Here is a 20,162-nt window from a genome sequence, read left to right as displayed (position 1 = left end):
TGTAGGAGGAGTTGAGTACTCAAGAATGTGCGATGGACGGACAGACGGACGGACGGACAGACGGTTCAACCCGGAGTCATAAAATGTGTACATGAAGAGATCTTTGCATTTCATCTGTGAATCTGTAGCTTTAAAATGTCTCAAATTTACTTTTATATTAAAAAAGTGCACGACGCAACTTATTGCTAAACACACACAAAAAAAAAACAACAAACAAATGTATAAATAAAGATTAATATGAACATTGTGAATGTCCCTCATCCTTACAAATACACAGTGTGTATGATTGGTTCTCGCTATCATGACGTCAAATTAAACCAGGTGTAAAATACATTGAAGTAAACAAACGTTTCATAAAATATCAAGATAAACTATATGTTGGATATTATTGCTTGAAACAAAACAACGAAACTGTAAGTGTCATAGTTAAGAATAGTATATGTTAATTGCCAATTAAATAACTTGGCTATGTTTAAATAAATTACTAAAATTCAGTCTTTCGTTTAAAGTCACGCAAGATAATTTGCGGCTTGAATTCGTTTAAAGTTTTCACTAAAGTATGTCAGTTTGGAATATCGTTATTGCACTTTTTGTAGTTTAACTGCAAAAGTAGACAATTTTACACAAAAGTAATCGAGCCGTTTAAAAAAAAACACACACTAAAGTGTACAGTGTACAACACGGATGTGGTTATTATGGTTAAGGATTGTACACTATAGGACCAAACAGCGATACAAGTCGAGTTTAAAAATTATTGAAGGCCTCTGTAATTGTTATGCGGTAACTTATTATACTTATTATTAGCGAGCTTATTCTTCCTTTTATTTGCGTTCAGTTTTAATTTCAGCTCGTTCTATGTGAGCTGGGTTTAGGACACTATTTCTGACATATAATTTAACACACGTCCCTGTATTTTACTAGCACTGCCTTGTTCTTCGCAAGATAAATCGAAGTTCCAGATATGGCAGATAGATCGAACTCGTGACCTCTCGAGCGATAGTTTTGTGCATAAACGAGTGGACTGTTACTTTTCATCATATCTCGAAATAATAAACTTTTACAGGATACAACGTACGTGTCCATAGCATGTGATACAATCATGGAATTTCACATAGTGGCGAAACTAAGTCCAGATGGACAGATTCAGAGCTTGCAGTCTAGCTGTACACAGTCCCCTCAAAGAAGTAGTCCCGTGTGGCCATTTTTATCCACCGAACAGCTTGATGATTTAAAGGTCCAGTCAGACAATGCTCAGTCGGAGAAATTGGTACCTTACGTTGAAAAGAAAGAACTTGTCTGTAAGTTGGATGCAAAAGTGGATGAAATGGCTGTTATAATAACACAGATGGCTGAGCTGAGTAAAAGAGTGAAGGTGCAAGAGAAGTAAGTATTTCTTTTAAAAGATATATGAATAATTATTTAGAATTGCATGTAAAACAATGATAAGACTCTTTTCCTTACTTGAAGTCATGAACCGTTGTTTCAGCTGAGCTTAAATGCGAAAAACGTCTGTTTAAATAAAACACGTACAATGTTGTAAACCATAAACATCTTAATTATTGGATAGGATTTCATTACGATGTGTATTCATCTCAACATATTGTATTGCCTCCAGAAGTTTAAAGAAAATGACTCAATTTTAAAGTAATGTAAACAACCCATTATCCCATAAATCCTTCCTCGACCGGTACGTTGGTGCCGAAGTGACACGCTGGCCTCGAAAAGTAATGTTGACGGAAGATTGGTTGATAGGCCATTGAATAGATATTTGTAAATTACAAATTCTACTGGAAAGAAAAAACCCTGAAAAACTGAAAAGTATATTTTAAGGCTACTCGTCGACTTTCAAATATTAGAGCAATAAACATCATGTTCATTTTCAACTGGATTTGGGATAAGGAAGTCAATGTACATTGTATTACTAATTTAAAAATCGAAAGTTTTTAGTTCTTAGTTCGGCCGCATAACATAATTTGCTAAAACACAAGACAATCTTACACACTTTTAACGAAAAAAAAAAAAAAAAAACAAAAAAAAAAAACAAAACAAAAAAAAAAAAAAAAAACAGCTGCCAACAAGCCGTTTCGGTTCCAGGGTGACGGTACCAGGTTGTGTTTGTATAATATTTATTCAATGCTATGTGTTAAATATTCTAGATTAATTGCTCAGTATGAGGAAACCCTTTTGACTAGTAAGAAGACGATTAAAGCACTGGAAAAAGAAAATGCGGAACTAAAGTATGACCAACAATGGAGAGCTAGATCAATAGTGGCATCTTCTAAGTCATCAGCTTTGAACTGTAGGATAATTAACTGTCAAGAAAAGTCAGGTAGATCTTTGTCCTGGCCCAGAGATAGTCGTTCGTCTGTACGAAATCCTCATTATCCTACAACGATAACTGACAAGAGACAAAATTATGGAGAAAATGGAAAGTTTGACGATATTGATTGCGGATGTGCAGCTTTACAGCATGATGAAAACAATGACGATGCACCTGATCAATTACGCAGAACAACAAGACCTTCCACACTGCGTTTAGGATTTGATATATTTAGCAATTCGTCGGGTACGGATGTAGATTTTGAAGGTCGCTTCAATTTTCACCGTCGAGAGACGGTAACCCGCGATGGATATTCATACGTGAAAAAGCAGGAACCACTTGATCTTCAGTCATACGATATGCGTGTAGAAACAGAAAATTCTGTTGAAAACCGAGAAGCGGAAAAGACGGATGCATCTGTGAAAGTGGAACGGAACCAAATGTGTTCGGTTGGACACTTAGATAAGGATGGTTATTTGGATATGAACCATTCACAGGATATATTCCATAAGGATGATACCTTTTACAGCTTTGGTAAAGAAATAAATGAAAATGAAACTAAACAAACGGAAGGTGACTGCAAAGCTTGTATTGAAAACGAGGCAATCCATTCATCTTGGATTGATATCAAAAATGGAAACTTTATTACAAAGCAGGACGATGTCGACGGCTTGGCCTCAGATGGATATTTGGAACCTAAGGTAAACCGCCCAGGAACACACTTGATATCTTTAAAGTCAAAGAGACCGTAAATTTTTCTTTAGACATTCCGTCATCTGATTTGATTGATTGCGATTAATATTTGGCCAGGTACAAGACAGATCTTGTTTATTACATATTGACATTTGAACCTTCTGAAATATTGTCATGGCCTAATTTGCGGCAGGTCTGTGATTCTACCCAGGTGCTCGGTCGTGATGAAATAATGCACGGAGGGGCACATGGGGTCTTCCTCCGTCATCAAATCTGGAAAGTCGCCATATGACTTATAATTGTGGCGACGTTCAACCCAACCACAAAATAGAAAAAATGAATTGAGCTTGTTGGTTTAGAGTCACACCGACATAGTTTAAAGTCATAAGTCGAATAGTTCAGCTTTTAATGGAGGAGGAAGACCCAGTGGCCTAGGCATTGTTTCGGGCATCATGGATGGTTACCTGGGTAACACTATTGACCTTCAATAAACTAGCTGGATTGGTAATTATATATACTCAGTTCCAAAAGAAAGTGTGCACTTTTTAAGTTTAAATATTTCAAAAAATTCCCCGACGTTTTTGTTTCATTTTTTCATACACTAACTCTCAGGTATAACTCAAAATCTAAAATGCACACCAATTTGTTTACGAACTGATTTAAATTTTGGTACAAAACATTATAAGTTTTCATGAAAATAACCGGGAAAAAATAACAGAAAACTAAATGCACACTTTCTTTTGGAACTGAGTGTACATCAAGCGAGGCTTCGAACCAACACCGATGAGGGCTGGTGATTAGAAGTTCACGGAGATCCCACCCCCTCAACATGAAACAGGAACTGAATATTTTAGAAATAATTTACACCAAAATCTTAATTTTATATGAATTGGCACATAGTTATTGTGGCATATATTTCAGGGCTTCCACCATGATTACGTTTCAATTCCCGAAGACAAGATTGCAGAGTATGCTGAACGGCCTCCGGTACCTAATCCTCGATCATCCCGAGCCGACAGTCAAGGTTCAGAAAACTCTGACACACTCGATCGAAAAGGATCTTTGGCTCTAACATCACCCACAACCTCAACTGACGAAATGACACTTCCTATGCAGCGTGACCGAAGTACGTCACTTCCGAATACTGCTGAATCACTTCTTTCAATAAAAAGTCCCAGAAAAGATGAGAAACGGTCGAAGATGATAAAATCTCGATCTTCCCATTCATTTGACTTACCTTCGAAAGGTACACACGACGATAAAAGAAGGTATGTGACACATAAATACTCATCGTGGCAGGTATCATCAGCTGTCTTCTTATGTGATTACAGGTCACATTAGAGAGGTTGCGATTTCATACATGTACGTAAATCGCTATTACAATATGTTTGCATGTAGTAAACCCCTACTACAATATGTGTACATTCAGTAAATCGCTATTACAGTATGTTTACATGTAGTAAATCGCTATAACAATATGTTTATGTGTAGTAAATCGCTATTACATATGTTTACATGTAGTAAACCCCTATCACAATATGTTTACATTCAGTAATCCCCTATAACAATATGTTTACATTCAGTAAATCCCTATTACAATATGTTTACATTCAGTAAATCCCTATAACAATATGTTTACATTCAGTAAATCCCAATTACAATATGTGTACATGTAGTTAACCCTTATTACAATATGTTTACGTGTAGTAAATGGCTATTACAATATGTTAACGTTTAGTAAATCGCTATTACAATAAGTTTACGTGTAGCAAATCGCTATTACAATATGTTTACATTTAGTAAATCGCTATTACAATAAGGTTACGTGTAGTAAATCGCTATTACAATATGTTTACGTGTAGTAAATCGCTATTACAATATGTTTACATGTAGTAAATCCCTATTACGATATGTTAACGTGAAGTAAATCCTCCTTATTACAATATGTAGAAAATCCCTGATACAATAAATGTACATGTAGTAAATCCTTACTACTAGAGGTAGTGTTCTATCGTTACAAGTAACTTCACGAGGCACAGTTGAAAGTGTTATATTCTGAATGTTGACACCTCAGACGAGATAGAAAATGAAATCTTACGCAAACTCGTACAAATATGAAACCGGAACATTCCTAAATATCTTATTCTAACAAGTACAAATATGAAATCGCAACATCCATAAACATCTTTTTTCTAACATGTACAAATATGAAATCGCAAAATCCATCAATATCTTTTTCTAACGTGTACAAATATGAAATCGCAACATCCATAAATATCTTTTTCTAACGTGTAAAAATATGAAATCGCAAAATCCATTAATATCTTTTTCTAACGTGTACAAATATAAAATCGCAAAATCCATAAATATCTTTTTCCAATGTGTACAAATCTGAAATCGCAACATCAATAAATATCTTTTTCTAACTTGTACAAATATGAAATCGCAAAATCCATAAATATCTTTTCCTTACATGTACCAGTATGAAATCGTAACATTTCTAAATGTCTTTTTTCTAACGTACACAGGTATAGCTTTAGTAATCTGAACATTTTCAGTTTTCATTTTATTTTAGTTTGGTGTAATACAGTTACGTATGTTACGTTTATAATATTTAGTGTTTTGAAGAAATACTTAATAATTGCGCCTATTTGCAGATCACAAGTTACTGACATAAGAAAAGATGACAACTTAAACAAAGTGTTTAAAGACATGAGGACTACGATGGAATGGAATAAAGCGAAAAAAAAGCTTATCTCAAAATCACACGATAATACTGTAGAATTAGTAGAAGTGAGACTGAGATCCACAGTGCAGGTAGGTTATAGAAGTGTTGATGCTGACAATGGTTTACATTTTATTAAAAAAAAAGAAAACTGTCTGACTATACTATATATTTTCCACTATCCCAATGATTACATGCATTTACGTCTCAAATAGAGGCCTATACAAATACAAGCATGTGCATCAAATCATTTTTGTGAGGGAACCTTATATTACTCTAGATTTTGTGATACACTTATTTAAGATGGAAAAACTTGGTAAACACATACAGTTGCTATACTGTTTCAGCATGTGTATGAAACCTACAACAGATTACAGAGCGAACAAGGGGCACGTATGAAGAAGTATACAAAGGAAAGAGTTTTGGAGGTACTTCACTGATATTGCAACCAATTAATTGTTTTAAATTTATAAGATTCAATATATATATAATATAAAGCCGGTTAACACAATAAATGCCTGTTCCGCTTTGAATAGATTCGGGAGATCGAACTAGTCCTTACCAGCCTAGGATGCTTTAAGTTCCTTACTGACCCAAATTTATGTGGCTAATGAATACTTAAAAAATGAATTTAGCTTAGCATTATATGTTTGCCTTATAAAGGAGACAGAACACTGAATCCATATAACATGAAATTTGCGATTTATTTTTATGTTTTATAATGAAATCTTTATATCTGTTAAAACATACAAATACAAGTTTTCACAGATCATATCAGTTTAATAAATATGATTGATGCATAAGTTCATAATGGAGGTTTAAGTCTGCCTTACTTGCTTTTTACACGACGATTGAAAATTTTCAAAATGGCGGCGGTAATACAACAGCGCGTCACGTGTTTAAATGGGACGACCTGCTATTTTTAGATAAAATTTCGACGGTCTAAATTATAATCGTTTTGATTTTTTGTATCATTTTGAAGCTAAAAAACTGAATTAGTTAAATATGTTCATGAATATATGGACAGAATCGTGAAATAAAACGCTAGGATAGGCGGGTTTTGCTAGGTAGGATCGGGTTACCCGAAACAAACATTTTTTGGCCTTATTACGTACGATGATCCACGCATTAAACACATGAATACGTTGTGTATATGCCAATCACTTAATAAGAATTCAAAGCTTCCATTAAAACAAACCGAATATTCGAATATATTCGAATATGGCAAACCGAATATTCGAATATTGATTTCAGTATTCGTTCCTATCCCTACAATTTATGATTTAATAATCTTACACAATTTTTTAACAAAATCCTCTAGCTGAACAAATGCGAAATTAACTTCCTGATAGCAGGACAGTAATATGCGCGTCGTGATTGACTGTGTTATAGTGCAATTTATTTATACATACTATGCTGTGTATGTTTCAGAAAATAAAACAAAAGATGGGGACTTCCTATTCCGACAATGTGCTGTCTGAAGAGTTTCTGAAGAAATGTTTAGACCTAGTACAGAGTACGGCACACCATGTTAAAACACCCTGAGGAATGCCAGGATATCTAGAGCTTGGCATTAAGCAATATTTGTAAGGAAGAGGAGTTGGGAGAAGATAGTTTTCATGTCTGCTTGAGTATTCGTGCGTTCCTAGGAAGAGTGCTCACGGCAGACCTCAAAAAGTTTCGCATGACGCCAGCCTTGTTTTAAAGCTGAGTGTACATAATGAACAACTGTTTGAGGCAGATCAAAATTTCATACGCGACAAACACTATATAAAAACTAGTTTTCAGTGCAACATAGAACCTTCCGCTGCAATTGTGTAAATGCGTTTACTAGTATATCATAAATTATTAAAATTTAATAAAGGCATTTATATTTAACAGTACACAGATGCGAAAACAATGATATTGCACAATTGCTAAAACTATGCTACTTTTATAAACTGTGCAATACTTATGTTATTAGCTTTACAGAACATTGCGCGACTTTAAGAGCGCAGTATTATTCCGTTAAAGAACGAGTGTAAATGCAAAGCTAATTAGTATTTTTATGCTCCCAATTTGGGAGGCGTATGGTAGTCGGACCGTCCGTCTGTCCGAGCCTACATTTGCTTACTTAGATGGCTATAGGGACAATAGGTAACTGTACTTTTTCTTTGATGTCATTCATTCCGTTTAGCTGTTATGTGGCTATGTTTCTTTTGCGTGGCTAAAAGAACGATAGGGAAAACAAAATAGTAGCCGTATAAGTACCCATTTGTAGGAACGTCCGTCCGTCTGTCCGTCTACGATAAATAACTGAAGAACGCTTAGGTATACAGGCGTCAAACTTTATAGGATGATTGCCTGCGTTAATTACAGAACCCCTACTGTTTATTTGGTCAGTAGGTCCAAAGGGGCCACAGTGACCTTGAGAATGAAGACGGTTTCCGATCGATAAAAATAAAGAATGTGTTGGTCTACAGGCGTCAAAATTCAAACGATGATTGCCTGTGGTTAGTAAATCACAACTATTGTTTAAGGAGTCAGTAGGTCAAAGGTCAAGGTCGCAGTGAACATAGGACTGAAAACGATTTCCGAACGATAACTGAAGAACGTTTTGACCTACAGGCGTCAAACTTTATGGGTTGATTGCCTGTGGTCAGTAGCTGACACTTATTGCTTTTGGGGTCAGTAGGTCAAAGGTCAGAGGGACAAGGCTGAATCAGCAGTTGTGATCGTTTTGGTTGGGCAAAATTGACGAGACGAACATGCAGTCCAAATTTCATAAATATCTTTCAAAGAACTTACTACATGTAAGATGTGGGCTGGAGAAGAAACATTTGACCTTTAGTTATGACATTTAACTCGAGCAAGTGTAACTGAAACACGAACTGATGGGCGAAACATTTAATCTGAGGGGATTCTCTGCCGATATTTTTGTCTAACTCAATTCATTGTCTTGTTATGTTAAGTGTTATGTAAAGTCACAGCGCCAATGTCTAAATGAGAAAAAATTGAAAATGTGTAACATTACCTTGAAATTATGAAAGCTTAACTGGACATTGCATAATTTTATCTCGACATTGTCTTACCCGTTACTGGAAAGTGTGTAATCTTACTTGGAAGTTGTGGAAGCTTGACTGGAATTTGGACTAGAGGGACAAACTGGCAGGACTACTTGTACGAACAGAGTGACCAACGCGTGTGACATTCAGGTAACATTTTTGATTACTTGACTGATTTTAATAATATGAAACGCGTCGAAAACAGGAAAACGAGTGCCTTCCTGAAATAAAGCGTCTGTCAGACCTTCTTAATACTTTTCTCAAACACTTCGCCCCAACATTTTTTACAGACCAAATGTGTAGGTAACGTTCATATTGACATCTGACAGAAGTATTTGAGAAAGTATTGAGAATGTGTGGCAGATGCTTTCGTTTTCCTGTAATCAACATTTTTTATCTTATTAAAACCTTTCAAGTAATAAAACAGAAATGCAAAAATATTACCTGAATCGAGTTATTTTATCCGTGCTTACGATACCGAAAAGTCACGTTGGTTGGCCGCCCTGATTACAGGAGAACAGTAAAATGTGCTGGTGGCAAATGCAGGACATGATATACATTGTTATTATTGTTTATTCTCTTACAACTATAATAAGTAAAACACAATCACTTAATAACTACATTACAATACAACAACAACGGTATAAGACTACATTTGAAATCATACATATTTTGCATGTTTTTGTTTTAACCTCATATATACGTAAATTCAAACATATGAATAATAAATGGTGATACACCTATCCCTCTAAGTGTTAAGTTTAATGACATTATGTAGAAAAGGTACAGTTAAGATTGAAAAGATTGATTTATAAACTAGCCGGGCTCAAAATCCCTTTTCAGCCAAGAGAACAAATATGAATTAATGCAACCAATACACAAAACATATTGCACGCCAACAGTTTCACAATAACGAGATCAATAAATTATATAAAATACAATAAACTAGTTACATTTCACCTTCTATATACATCTTAACATATATATCATTCTCATAAACAGTCAAATTTATAAATTGTAGACAATTTGAAAGTATCTCACTGAACAGAAGACTAAAGGAAGGTGCAGATCTACCTTAATATGACATTTAAGTATCTCACTGAATAGAAGAGAAAAAGAGCATGCTAACTTAATATGACATTTAAGTATCTCACTGAATAGAAGAGAAAAAGAGCATGCTACCTTCATATGACATTTAAGTATCTCACTGAATAGAAGAGTAAAGGAAGGTGCAGATCTACCTTAATATGACATTTTAGTATCTCACTGAATAGAAGAGAAAAAGAGCATGCTACCTTAATATGACATTTAAGTATCTCACTGAAACGAAGACTAAAGGAAGGTGTAGATCTACCTTAATATGACATTTAAGTATCTCACTGAATAGAAGAGAAAAAGAGCATGCTACCTTAATATGACATTTAAGTAATTCACTGAATAGAAGACTAAAGGAAGGTGCAGATCTACCTTAATATGACATTCAAGTTTTTCATGAACAGAAGAGTAAATGAAGATGCAGGAAAAAGAAGCAAACGTAACGATGTTCCGTTTCTCACGATCATCGTCAGGTCTAGTATAACACAGCCGCTTATGCGGATATGTTCCACCTAAACTGAATATAGCCTCATCAGAAAAAAAACCGCAGTTTTCACATTTTCTTATACAGCCTCAAGGAACTTGTGCTTTGTTTCCAGATTTGTTCAGCGTTGCGCTGTTGAACCATACATTTTCCGCTGTTGCCTAATTTTAAACTGACTTTCAGGACCATACGATCCATTGAACAGTAGTTGTCGCAGTAGAAGGTACTTTCTGGAACGTTTCCTGAATTTCACCAATACCATTTCCATTGCACTATGACAAAGATTTGGTAAAACTCGTTTAAATGGGTCAACCGTGTTTTTGTACTGAAAAAATAGACTGGCCCGGTTTATAGGTTGGTCAGGGCTACGATATGTATTGTATTTTGCCGTCGGAATATTTCTATAAAATGCTTCTTCCCCTTCCGTTTGGATCCGTCCATGTTTACAAACACGTTTGTTTATTTAATGCACTGTAATCAGCAACCGAACTCTGTAATTTGTCACATATTTTCGCAAGTAAAACTAAGTTTTATCTTGAAGATATCGTTATGGTGAAAATAGTACAATGCACAATTTTCGCAACAATCCGTGTATGTTTAACAGAAAGTTAGATTTCAAAATGTTCAATTATAAGGTGAACATCTCTCGTACCGCCTTTCACAATTAATGCTTAAGTAGAAGGGATAGATTTTTAAGAATTTATTGATGGGTTGATGAAATATTCATTCCTAAATTAATAATCATTTACACCTGTTATAATAAGTAATTAGTGAACAAGAATGTGCTACCATTTAAGTAATAAGAAAACAAATGGCTGTATGTATAACTTAGCATATACCAACGCAAAACAGAAGAAAAATGTGTTCTTTACAATACCAGTATAACAAAAACTGTTTAAACACGTTTAGAATAATCGTCCCGTCATCTCAACATAGGACAGTTGCCATTTATTTCATACTGATAAAATGTAAAGAGCATTTCAGAGGCAACACATGCCTTAGCACATGTATATAAGATGATACACTGGTCTGGTAGGTGTAATACATAATGTAGATTACTTGAAATTCATCTTAAAATGGGTTGTTTGTAGATTATTTTCTTGACCACCATATCTTTTCATGTCACTACTTTGTAAACAATCTGAATACTGAGTTTTAGCTTACAGTATTCAAAAGAAAAAAAAGAAAGTGAACTTATTCAACTTAAATTTCATAGGATATTGATAAATGTTTTGCCGAGTTAAAATGCATACTATAATTTAAAACAATATATTCATTGTTGATTTTGGATGTTCACAATGAGTTATATGTAAATCAACAATAACTTTCTTCTTTGAGCTTTTTTTATATCTTTTTAAGTTGAGCATTTTCTTTATCTGCTAATCAAGAGTTGAAACAGTATCCATTTATGGTATGCCAATTGTCCAATAACTACATGAACTCAGTTTCACGGTCGAAAAACTATAACAATCGATAAACTAGGTTTTTCGAACGTAAAACCAAGTTTTTCGAATACTAACCTATATTTTCGAGCGAGCGTAAACTATGTGAACCCAGGTTTACGTTCGACAAACTATAGGGTTTCTCAATTGAACTATGAGCGTGAATCTATGTTTATGGGCGTAAACCTGGGTTCAAGAGTATAAACCATAGTTTACGAACGTGAACCTATGTTAACGACCGTGAACTTGGGTTTACGACCGTGAACATGGGTTTACGACCGGAAACATAGGTTCGCGCTCGTGAACATAGGATAATGACCGAAAATCATAGTTTTGTTCGCTTGTAAACCAAAGTTCACGGTCGTAAACATAGGTTCACGCTCGTAAACAACATAGGTTCATGTCCGTCAACCGTGGTTCATGGCAAGCCAATTATCCAAGAATTACGTTCTTGGTTAAAAAAAAAAACTAGGATTATCGAATACTTACCTATATTTTCGAGCGAAAACATAGAATAACGGGTGTAAACCGTAGTTTACACTATTGAACCAATGTTTACGTTCAATTAACTAGGTTTCTCGATTGAACTATGAATTCTCGGTCGTTATCCTAAGTTTACGGGCATGAACCTGGGTTCACGAGCGTGAACCATAGTTTACGAACGTAAACCTATGTTTACGACCGAAAATTATAGTTTTGTTCGAGAAACCTAGTTTATCGAACGTAAACCTAGGTTCACGCTCGTATACCCAAGTTTCGAAATTGATAGTTGATTTGATAATCATAGTATATCATTCGTAAACCATGGTTTACGTTTTACAAACTAGGTTTCTCGATTGAACTATGAATTTCGGTCGTTATCTTATGTGTCCGAGCGTGAACCGGAGTTCACGGGCGTGAACCATAGTTTACGAACGTGAACCTATGTTTACGACCGTAAACTTGGGTTTACGAAGTTACGTAAACCTATGTTTATGAGCGTGAACTATGGTTTAGACGTTATCAAATGTTTTCGCTCGAAAGAATAGGTAAACATGTTTTTACGTTCGAAAAACCTAGTTTATCGATCATTAATCATAGTTTTTCGACCGTGAACCTGGGTTCACGTAATTATTGGACAATTGCCATACATGTCACGTCCGTAAACTATGGTTTACGGTCATAAACCTAGGCTCACGGTCGTAAACATGGGTTCGCGTTCGTAAATGTAGGTTCACGCTCGTAAACATAGGTCCACGGCCGTAAACCCAAGTTCAGGCCCGCAATTCATAGTTGATTTTATAATCCTAATATATTGACCGTAAACCATGGTTTACGTTTGATAAACTAGGTTTCGCCAGTGAACTACGAATTTTGTCGTTATCCTATGTTTACGATCGTTATCCTATGTTTACACTCGTGAACCCCGGTTTACGAGCGTGAACCTATGTTTACCACTGTGAACTAGCGTTTACAAGCATGAACCTATGTTTAAGAGCGTGAACTATGGTTTACGGCGTTATCCTATGTTTTCGCTCGAAAATATAGGTTTGTATTCGAAAAACCTGGTTTTACGTTCGAAAAGCCTGGTTTATCGATCGTTAATCCCAGTTTTTCGACCGTGTGTCATATCCATTTCATGTACTGAAGCCTTGTACTTTTTTGTAAATAAATTTTGTCATACCCTTTCCACTTAAGATTCTAATAGCAAAACTTGCGTTGACGTCAAACATGTGACAATAATTTAACCCACCGAATACATTACACGGATTATAAGTTTTCTGTTAAACCAATGAACGATTTTACATAAAACATCTGAAAATCACGTTGTATCTCTGATTTACGCAAACGTTTAGTTTACATTAGGCACAATGCTTAGCAAATCTTAGAAAGGATGGCAACTGAACAAATTCAAGCAGATAATCATCCAGATATCTAGCGCCACAAACTCATAACGTTTCCGAATTAATGTTTCTGTAGTAAATGGCGAATGGATATCTCACTCAACTTACGATAGAAAATATAATACACATAACATTGTTACTATTACCGTATGCATTGTTTTTCTCAACTTAGATAATATGCTAGGCTTTCTTATCCTTATCCTATCAATATCAAATTTTGTCTCCGACTCTCAGAACATCTACTTTAGTTCTATTCTCAAAAATGTGTCTTGCATCAGTTTCATGTTATTTTAGGGTGTGATTAGATTTCTGTCTTTCAAGCCCGCTCTGGTAACGCATGCATTACTCCTTTTTGCAAACAAGCGCCCCCCTCTTCTGCAAGCACGGCCGGCCAGATCACGTAGTCCACGCGCTTCCCACGTGAGTAATATCTGTCAAACTTTTCACTGTCTATTTCAAATCCATGTTTCACTTTAAACAACAGATACATTGGTGGATCTTGAACTGCCATGCACCATGCTAATTCAAAGCACGTGCCAATATACGTCATAACCTCGTTAAGATCTCGTTCACTGACGTTGCGTAAGAATCGTGTCCTATCGTAGTCAATCTGATTTAGAAAGTCCTGTAAAAACAATGGAAAACTGTTTTGAGTTACCATAAATCATTCTTTTTCACATTATTAATGAATTTGTTTTTGCACCGCAATACGGTTTGTATCACTGTTCACTATGATGTACTCATTTGTTACGGTTTGTATCACTGTTCACTACGATGTACTCATTTGTTACGGTTCTAGTAAAAGCTTAGTGCTATTATTATTATCACTTTAATAACCATTATTATTCTGTTCATTAATATTTTTGCTTTAATGTTGTTGTTATACCGTATCCCAAAAACTTTTAAAACAAGAGGGTTATGATGACCCTGAATCGCTCACCTAAGTTACATGTTTAAAATGGCACATTGATACTAAAATATTAGAAAGTAGGTCAGTAGATCACACTCATAGTCACTGAAAGTCAGTTTTAAGATCGGTGTGCAAAACTGTATATGTCATCCAAATTTCAAGGCTGTATCTTAAAAAACAAAAAAGTAGGTCAGTAGGTCAAGGTCACAGTCAAGTGACCCCTAATCGCTTGGGGTCATCAGGTAATTATAATTAAACAGTCTGGGAAATATGATCTGATTTTTAAAGTATTTATTTCTATATAACTCATATAACAAGTGACCCCCAGGGCAGAACAATCTTGTTAGAGATCCACTAGGCAATGCTACATACTAAATATCAAAGGCCTAGGCCTTGAACAAGAATATTTTTATTTTTTCCCTATATAAGTCTATGTTAAATTTGGGACCCCCAGGGCAGGGCCTCTTTTCACCAACGGGGAATAATTTGAACACTTTTGGTAGAGGACAAAAAGGCAATACTACATACCAAATATCAAAAGCCTATGCCTTGCAGTTTCAGGCAAGAAGATTTTTAAAGTTTTTCCTACATAAGTCTATGTAGAACTTGAGACCTCCGGGACAGGGCCTCTTTTCATCCCAGGGTTATAATTTGAACAATTTTGGTAGAGGACCACAAGGCAATGCTACTTACCAAATATCAAAGGCCTAGGGCTTGTGGTTTTAGACAAGAAGATATATAAGTCTATGTAAAACTTGTGACCCCCGGGGCAGGGCCTCTTTTCACCCCAGGGGCACAATTTGAACATTCTTCATGGAGGACCATTAGATGATGTCACATGCCAAATATCAAGGCTCTACACCTTGCGGTTTTGGACAAGAAGATTTTTTAAGTTTTTCCTTTTGGTTGCCATGGCAACCAGAGTTCTGCATAGAATTCAATTCTTTGAACAATTTTGAAAGGGGGCTACCAAAGGATCATTCCTATGAAGTTTGGTGTAATTCTGCCCGGTGGTTTTCAAGAACAAGAGGGCCATGATGGCCCTATATCGCTCACCTGAGTTAAGTTGTTGCTTGAGCAAATTTCTTTGCTAAAGCTTCAAAAACAAGACAGTAGGTCAGTTGGTCATATTCAAGGTCACTGAAAGTCAGTTTTAAGATTAGTGTGCAAAACTGTACATGTCATCCAAATTTCAAGGCTGTATCTTAAAAAACAAGAAAGCAGGTCAGTAGGTCAATGTCACAGTCGGGTGATCCTTATCACTTTGGGTCATCAGGTAAATATAATTAAACAGTCTAAGAAAAATGATCTGATAATTTTTGAAGTATTTTTTTCCTATATAACTCATATATGAAGTGACCCCTGGGGCAGGGCCTCTTTTCACCCTAGGGGCATAATTCGAAAAATCTTGTTAGAGATCATCTAGGCAATGATACATACAATATATCAAAGGCATGGGCTTTGAACTTTCAGACAAGAAGATTTTTAAAGTTTTTTCCAATATAAGTCTATGTAAAACTTGGGACCCCTAGTGCAGGGCCTCTTTCACCCCAGGGGCATTATTTGAACAATTTTGGTAGAAGACCAGTAGGCAATGCAACATACCAAATATCAAAAGCATAGGCCTTGCAGTTTCAGGCAAGAAGACTTTTAAAGTTTTTTCCTATATATGTCTATGTAAAACTAGGGAACCCCGTGACAGGGCCCTTTTCACCCCAGGGGAATAATTTGAAAAATCTTGGTAGAGGACCACAAGGCAATGCTACATACCAAATATCAAAACCTAGGTCTTGTGGTTTCAGACAAGAAGATTTTTAAAGTTTATTTCCAATACAAGTCTATATAAACCATGTGACCCCCCTTGGGCGGGGCCACATTTCATCCTAGGGGGATCATTTGAACAATCTTGGTAGAGGCACACTATATGATGCTACATTCCAAATATCAAAGCCCTAGGCCCTTTTGTTTTTGAAAGAAGATTTTCAAAGTTTTTCCCTATATAAGTCTATAGAAACAATGTGACCCCCTCCCCCCCCCGCCCCAGTGCGGGGCAATATCATATCCTAGGGGGATAATTTGAACAATCTTTGTAGAGGCCCACTTGATGATGCTACATACCAATATTAAAGCCCTAGGCCCTTTTGTTTTTGACAAGAAGATTTTCAAAGATTTTCCCTATATAAGTCTATATAAACCATGTGACCCCCCGGGGCGGGGCCATATTTGACCCTAGGGGGATAATTTGGACAATCTTGGTAGAGGTCCACTAGATGATGCTACATACCAAATATCAAAGCCCTAGGCCTTGTGGTTTGGGCCAAGAAGATTTTTAAAGTTTTTCCTTTCGGTTGCCATGGCAACCAGAGTTCTGTACGGAATTCAATTCTTTGAAAAAAAAATTAAAGAAGATCATCCAAGAGTCATCCCTGGGAAGTTTCATCAAAATTGGCTTAGTGGTTTAGGAAGAGATGTTGTTTAAAGGAAGTGTGGACGGACGGACGGACGGTGAGCGATCACAAAAGCTCACTCTGAGCCTATGGCTCAGGTGAGCTAAAAAGATTTTTTTAGAAATTGTTGACGGACCCACAACGGACGACTGGCATTGAGCGGTCACAAAAGCTCACCATGAGCCTTTGGCTCAGGTGAGCTAAAAAACCTTCGAATAGTAAAGCGGGTTATTACATATTTTTAGTGAATGTTTGAAATATAAAAGTGAGTAGTATATGGCTTCTGATAGTGCGAATGAATACCCGCTATATTATTTTTCTCTACAACGGGTCCTAAAAATTTGTAATATTTGGTAAAATCCATTGGAAATACATGCATAAGAGAAGCAGCCTGTGTTTTTCAAGTAAAATCTACATATGTTTTACTCGTGAACTTTAGATCTTACGTTTTCGTAGTACACTTGTGGTGAAAAGTTCAGTCGATGAAATACACTGAAACAAACAAGTATCCTACTTACAGAGACACCAATGTTGAGCATATCTTGAGAGGGTCTACATCTGTAATGAAGCAAGCGTCTCCTCAAGTCCTCTGGTAGATTGTCTTGAAGTGATTTCTGCAAAAAACAACAAACTTGTTTTCGCAAGACACTGCAATGTAAATTTTGGATTCTTAAAAGATTTTCCAAATTTTTGTTAGAAAGTCAAACGATATGCGTTTCACTTTTAAGGAAGTGTTTACAAGAAAAAAAGAAAGCGAAAAACAATATACGCTAAATCGATAAAGAATTTAAAGACACAAAAGCTATTATTTAAAATACGATGCGCCACTTCAGCCTGCTGGCAACAAGTGGTTTTTGCCTTTGTGCCAGCGCTAACAAGATCAGCCTGCACGGACCATGATGACCTGATCTTGGTCTGCACTGTTCGCTATTCAGTCAGTAAATTTTCACTGAACACCCCTTTGATTAATAAGTGGCACTACCCAAATTAAATGAAGTATCAGTCCATTTTAGAAATATAGCAAGGTAAATGTTAAAACAACTGTAAATGTATCTTACGGCGGCTGTATGTCTTTTATTTAGCTGGTTACTTCTGTAATGGTTAGCTGTTGGTGAAACTAGTGACGATGTCACTGTGTCCATCTGCGTACGCGCTGCTCGTTTACAAAACAGGTAAGCCTCCTGTAATAAGCATGTCTACATAAATTATGTTAAAGCTTCAGAATGTTTGAAATTAGAATGTCACGAAAAAGTGAATATGCGGCACCTCATACTACATAGTGTTTGAAATGCGGCGCTGTGAATCATATATGTAGGAAACGACATAGACATGACATGTTAATTTACCTTTTCGTTGGTGAACCATTGTTGAGTCTTTTTAATCGATTTCGATAATAGAAATGAATATATGTGATACAGAATCCAAGTTTGATATTGCAATCATTCCGATTAACGTATCATTCAATTTAAATAGTCAACGTTCTCAAAGATGTTTCTTTTTAAAAAAAAGTTCGTACGGAATTATTACTTTTGACCGTGTTCTAAAAGTGAATTATAGTTGTTAAGGCTATAAAATTTCAGGACATGCCCACATATAAAATTAAAATTGGCTTGTTGTTGCTGTTTTTTATGTCTTATATGCAAGTATCTAGGAATTTGGCAATGTCATCCGTTAGCTCTTTTCGTACCATGTAAAAGCAGGTGACAGTTGGACAAAAACAACAGAATCAGTGTACAGTAACCTCAAAACTCACTCACGTCGTCCTTTATTAAATAACTTAACAACTTTGATGCCAACCTAAGTCACGATATTTACATCGTCAATCTTTAACTGTCCTTTTCGAGCCAGTTTCACGATGTTTACGTAGTCAGTTTTAACCCCTCTCCACTGAGTTAAAGTCATAGCAAACCTTTACCTCTTCCTACCGAGCTAGCCTCGTCACCTTTACATCGCCAATCTTTACTTCTCCCTATCGAGCTAGTTCCGCGACCTTTACATCGTCAATCTTTACCTCTCACTACCAAGCTATAGTCTCGCGACCTTTACATCGTCAATCTTTAATCGCTCCTACCGAGCTAGACCTGTGACCTTACATCGCATCTACCTCTCCTATGACTAGCCCGCGACCTTTACATCGCAATCTAACTCTCCCTACGAGCTAGTCCCCGACTTACATCGTCAATCTTTACCTCTCCCTACCGAGCTAGTCCCGCGACCTTTACATCGTCAATCTTTAACCTCTCCCTACCGAGCTAGTCCAGCGACCTTTACATCGTCAATCTTTAACCTCTCACTACCGAGCTAGTCCCGCGACCTTTACATCGTCAATCTTTAATCGCTCCCTACCGAGCTAGTCCCGCGACCTTTACATCGTCAATCTTTAACCTCTCACTACCGAGCTAATCCCGCGACCTTTACATCGTCAATCTTTAACCTCTCCCTATGGAGTTGGTCCCGCTACCTTTATATCGTCAATCTTTAACCTCTCACTACCGAGCTAGTCCCGCGACCTTTACATCGTCAATCTTTAACCTCTCCCTCCCGAGATAGCCCCGCGACCTTTACATCGTCATTCTGTAACCTCTCTCTACCGGGCTAGTCCCGAGACCTTTACATCGTAAATCATTAATCGCTCCCTACCGAGCTAGTTCCGCGACCTTTACATCGCCAATCTTTAACCTCTCCCTACCGAGTTAGTCCCGCGACCTTTACATCGTCAATCTTTACCTCTCACTACCAAGCTATAGTCTCGCGACCTTTACATCGTCAATCTTTAATCGCTTCCTACCGAGCTAGTTCCGCGACCTTACATCGCCAATCTTCACCTCTCCCTATCGAGCTAGTCCCGCGACCTTAACATCGTCAATCTGTAACCTCTCCCTACCGAGCTAGTCCCGGACCTTTACATCGTCAATCTTTAACCTCTCCCTACGAGCTAGTTCCGGACTTTACATCGTCAATCTTTAACCTCTCCCTACCGAGCTAGTTCTGCGACCTTTACATCGCCAAACTTCACCTCTCCCTATCGAGTTGACCTTTACATCGTCAATCTTTAATCGCCCCCTACCGAGCTAGCCCTGTGAACTTTACATCGTCAATCTTTAACCTTTCCCTACCGA

General features: G+C 36.6%; 2 protein-coding genes across 5 annotated transcripts in view; one reads left to right on the top strand and one right to left on the bottom strand.

Annotated features, from left to right (window-relative positions):
* Positions 1 to 268: 268 nt before the first annotated feature.
* LOC123557415 (uncharacterized) lies at positions 269 to 9,525 on the top strand. The gene is made up of 7 exons (XM_045348859.2): positions 269 to 413; positions 1,064 to 1,383; positions 2,157 to 3,021; positions 3,935 to 4,281; positions 5,671 to 5,830; positions 6,086 to 6,166; positions 7,170 to 9,525. Exons 2-7 carry the CDS (start codon positions 1,100 to 1,102, stop codon positions 7,281 to 7,283), a joined length of 1,851 nt encoding a protein of 616 aa, XP_045204794.2. The 5' UTR covers positions 269 to 413; positions 1,064 to 1,099; the 3' UTR covers positions 7,284 to 9,525.
* Positions 9,338 to 20,162, bottom strand: part of LOC123557414 (protein SOGA3-like) — a 31,959-nt gene continuing 21,134 nt past the window's right edge. For all 4 annotated transcript variants that reach the window (XM_045348856.2, XM_045348857.2, XM_045348858.2 and 1 more), the window contains exons 9-11: positions 18,102 to 18,224; positions 17,562 to 17,657; positions 9,338 to 14,311 (exon numbers count right to left, since the gene is read on the bottom strand). In XM_045348856.2, coding sequence (XP_045204791.2) covers positions 14,003 to 14,311; positions 17,562 to 17,657; positions 18,102 to 18,224 — 528 coding nt within the window. In that variant the 3' untranslated portion in view covers positions 9,338 to 14,002. The remainder of the gene's footprint in view (positions 14,312 to 17,561; positions 17,658 to 18,101; positions 18,225 to 20,162) is intronic.

This window comes from Mercenaria mercenaria, chromosome 5 (assembly GCF_021730395.1).
Source record: "Mercenaria mercenaria strain notata chromosome 5, MADL_Memer_1, whole genome shotgun sequence".
NCBI classification, from domain to species: Eukaryota; Metazoa; Mollusca; class Bivalvia; order Venerida; family Veneridae; genus Mercenaria; species Mercenaria mercenaria.
Note: the sequence above shows the minus strand (reverse complement) of the source record. Positions and strands in the feature narration are given on the sequence as shown.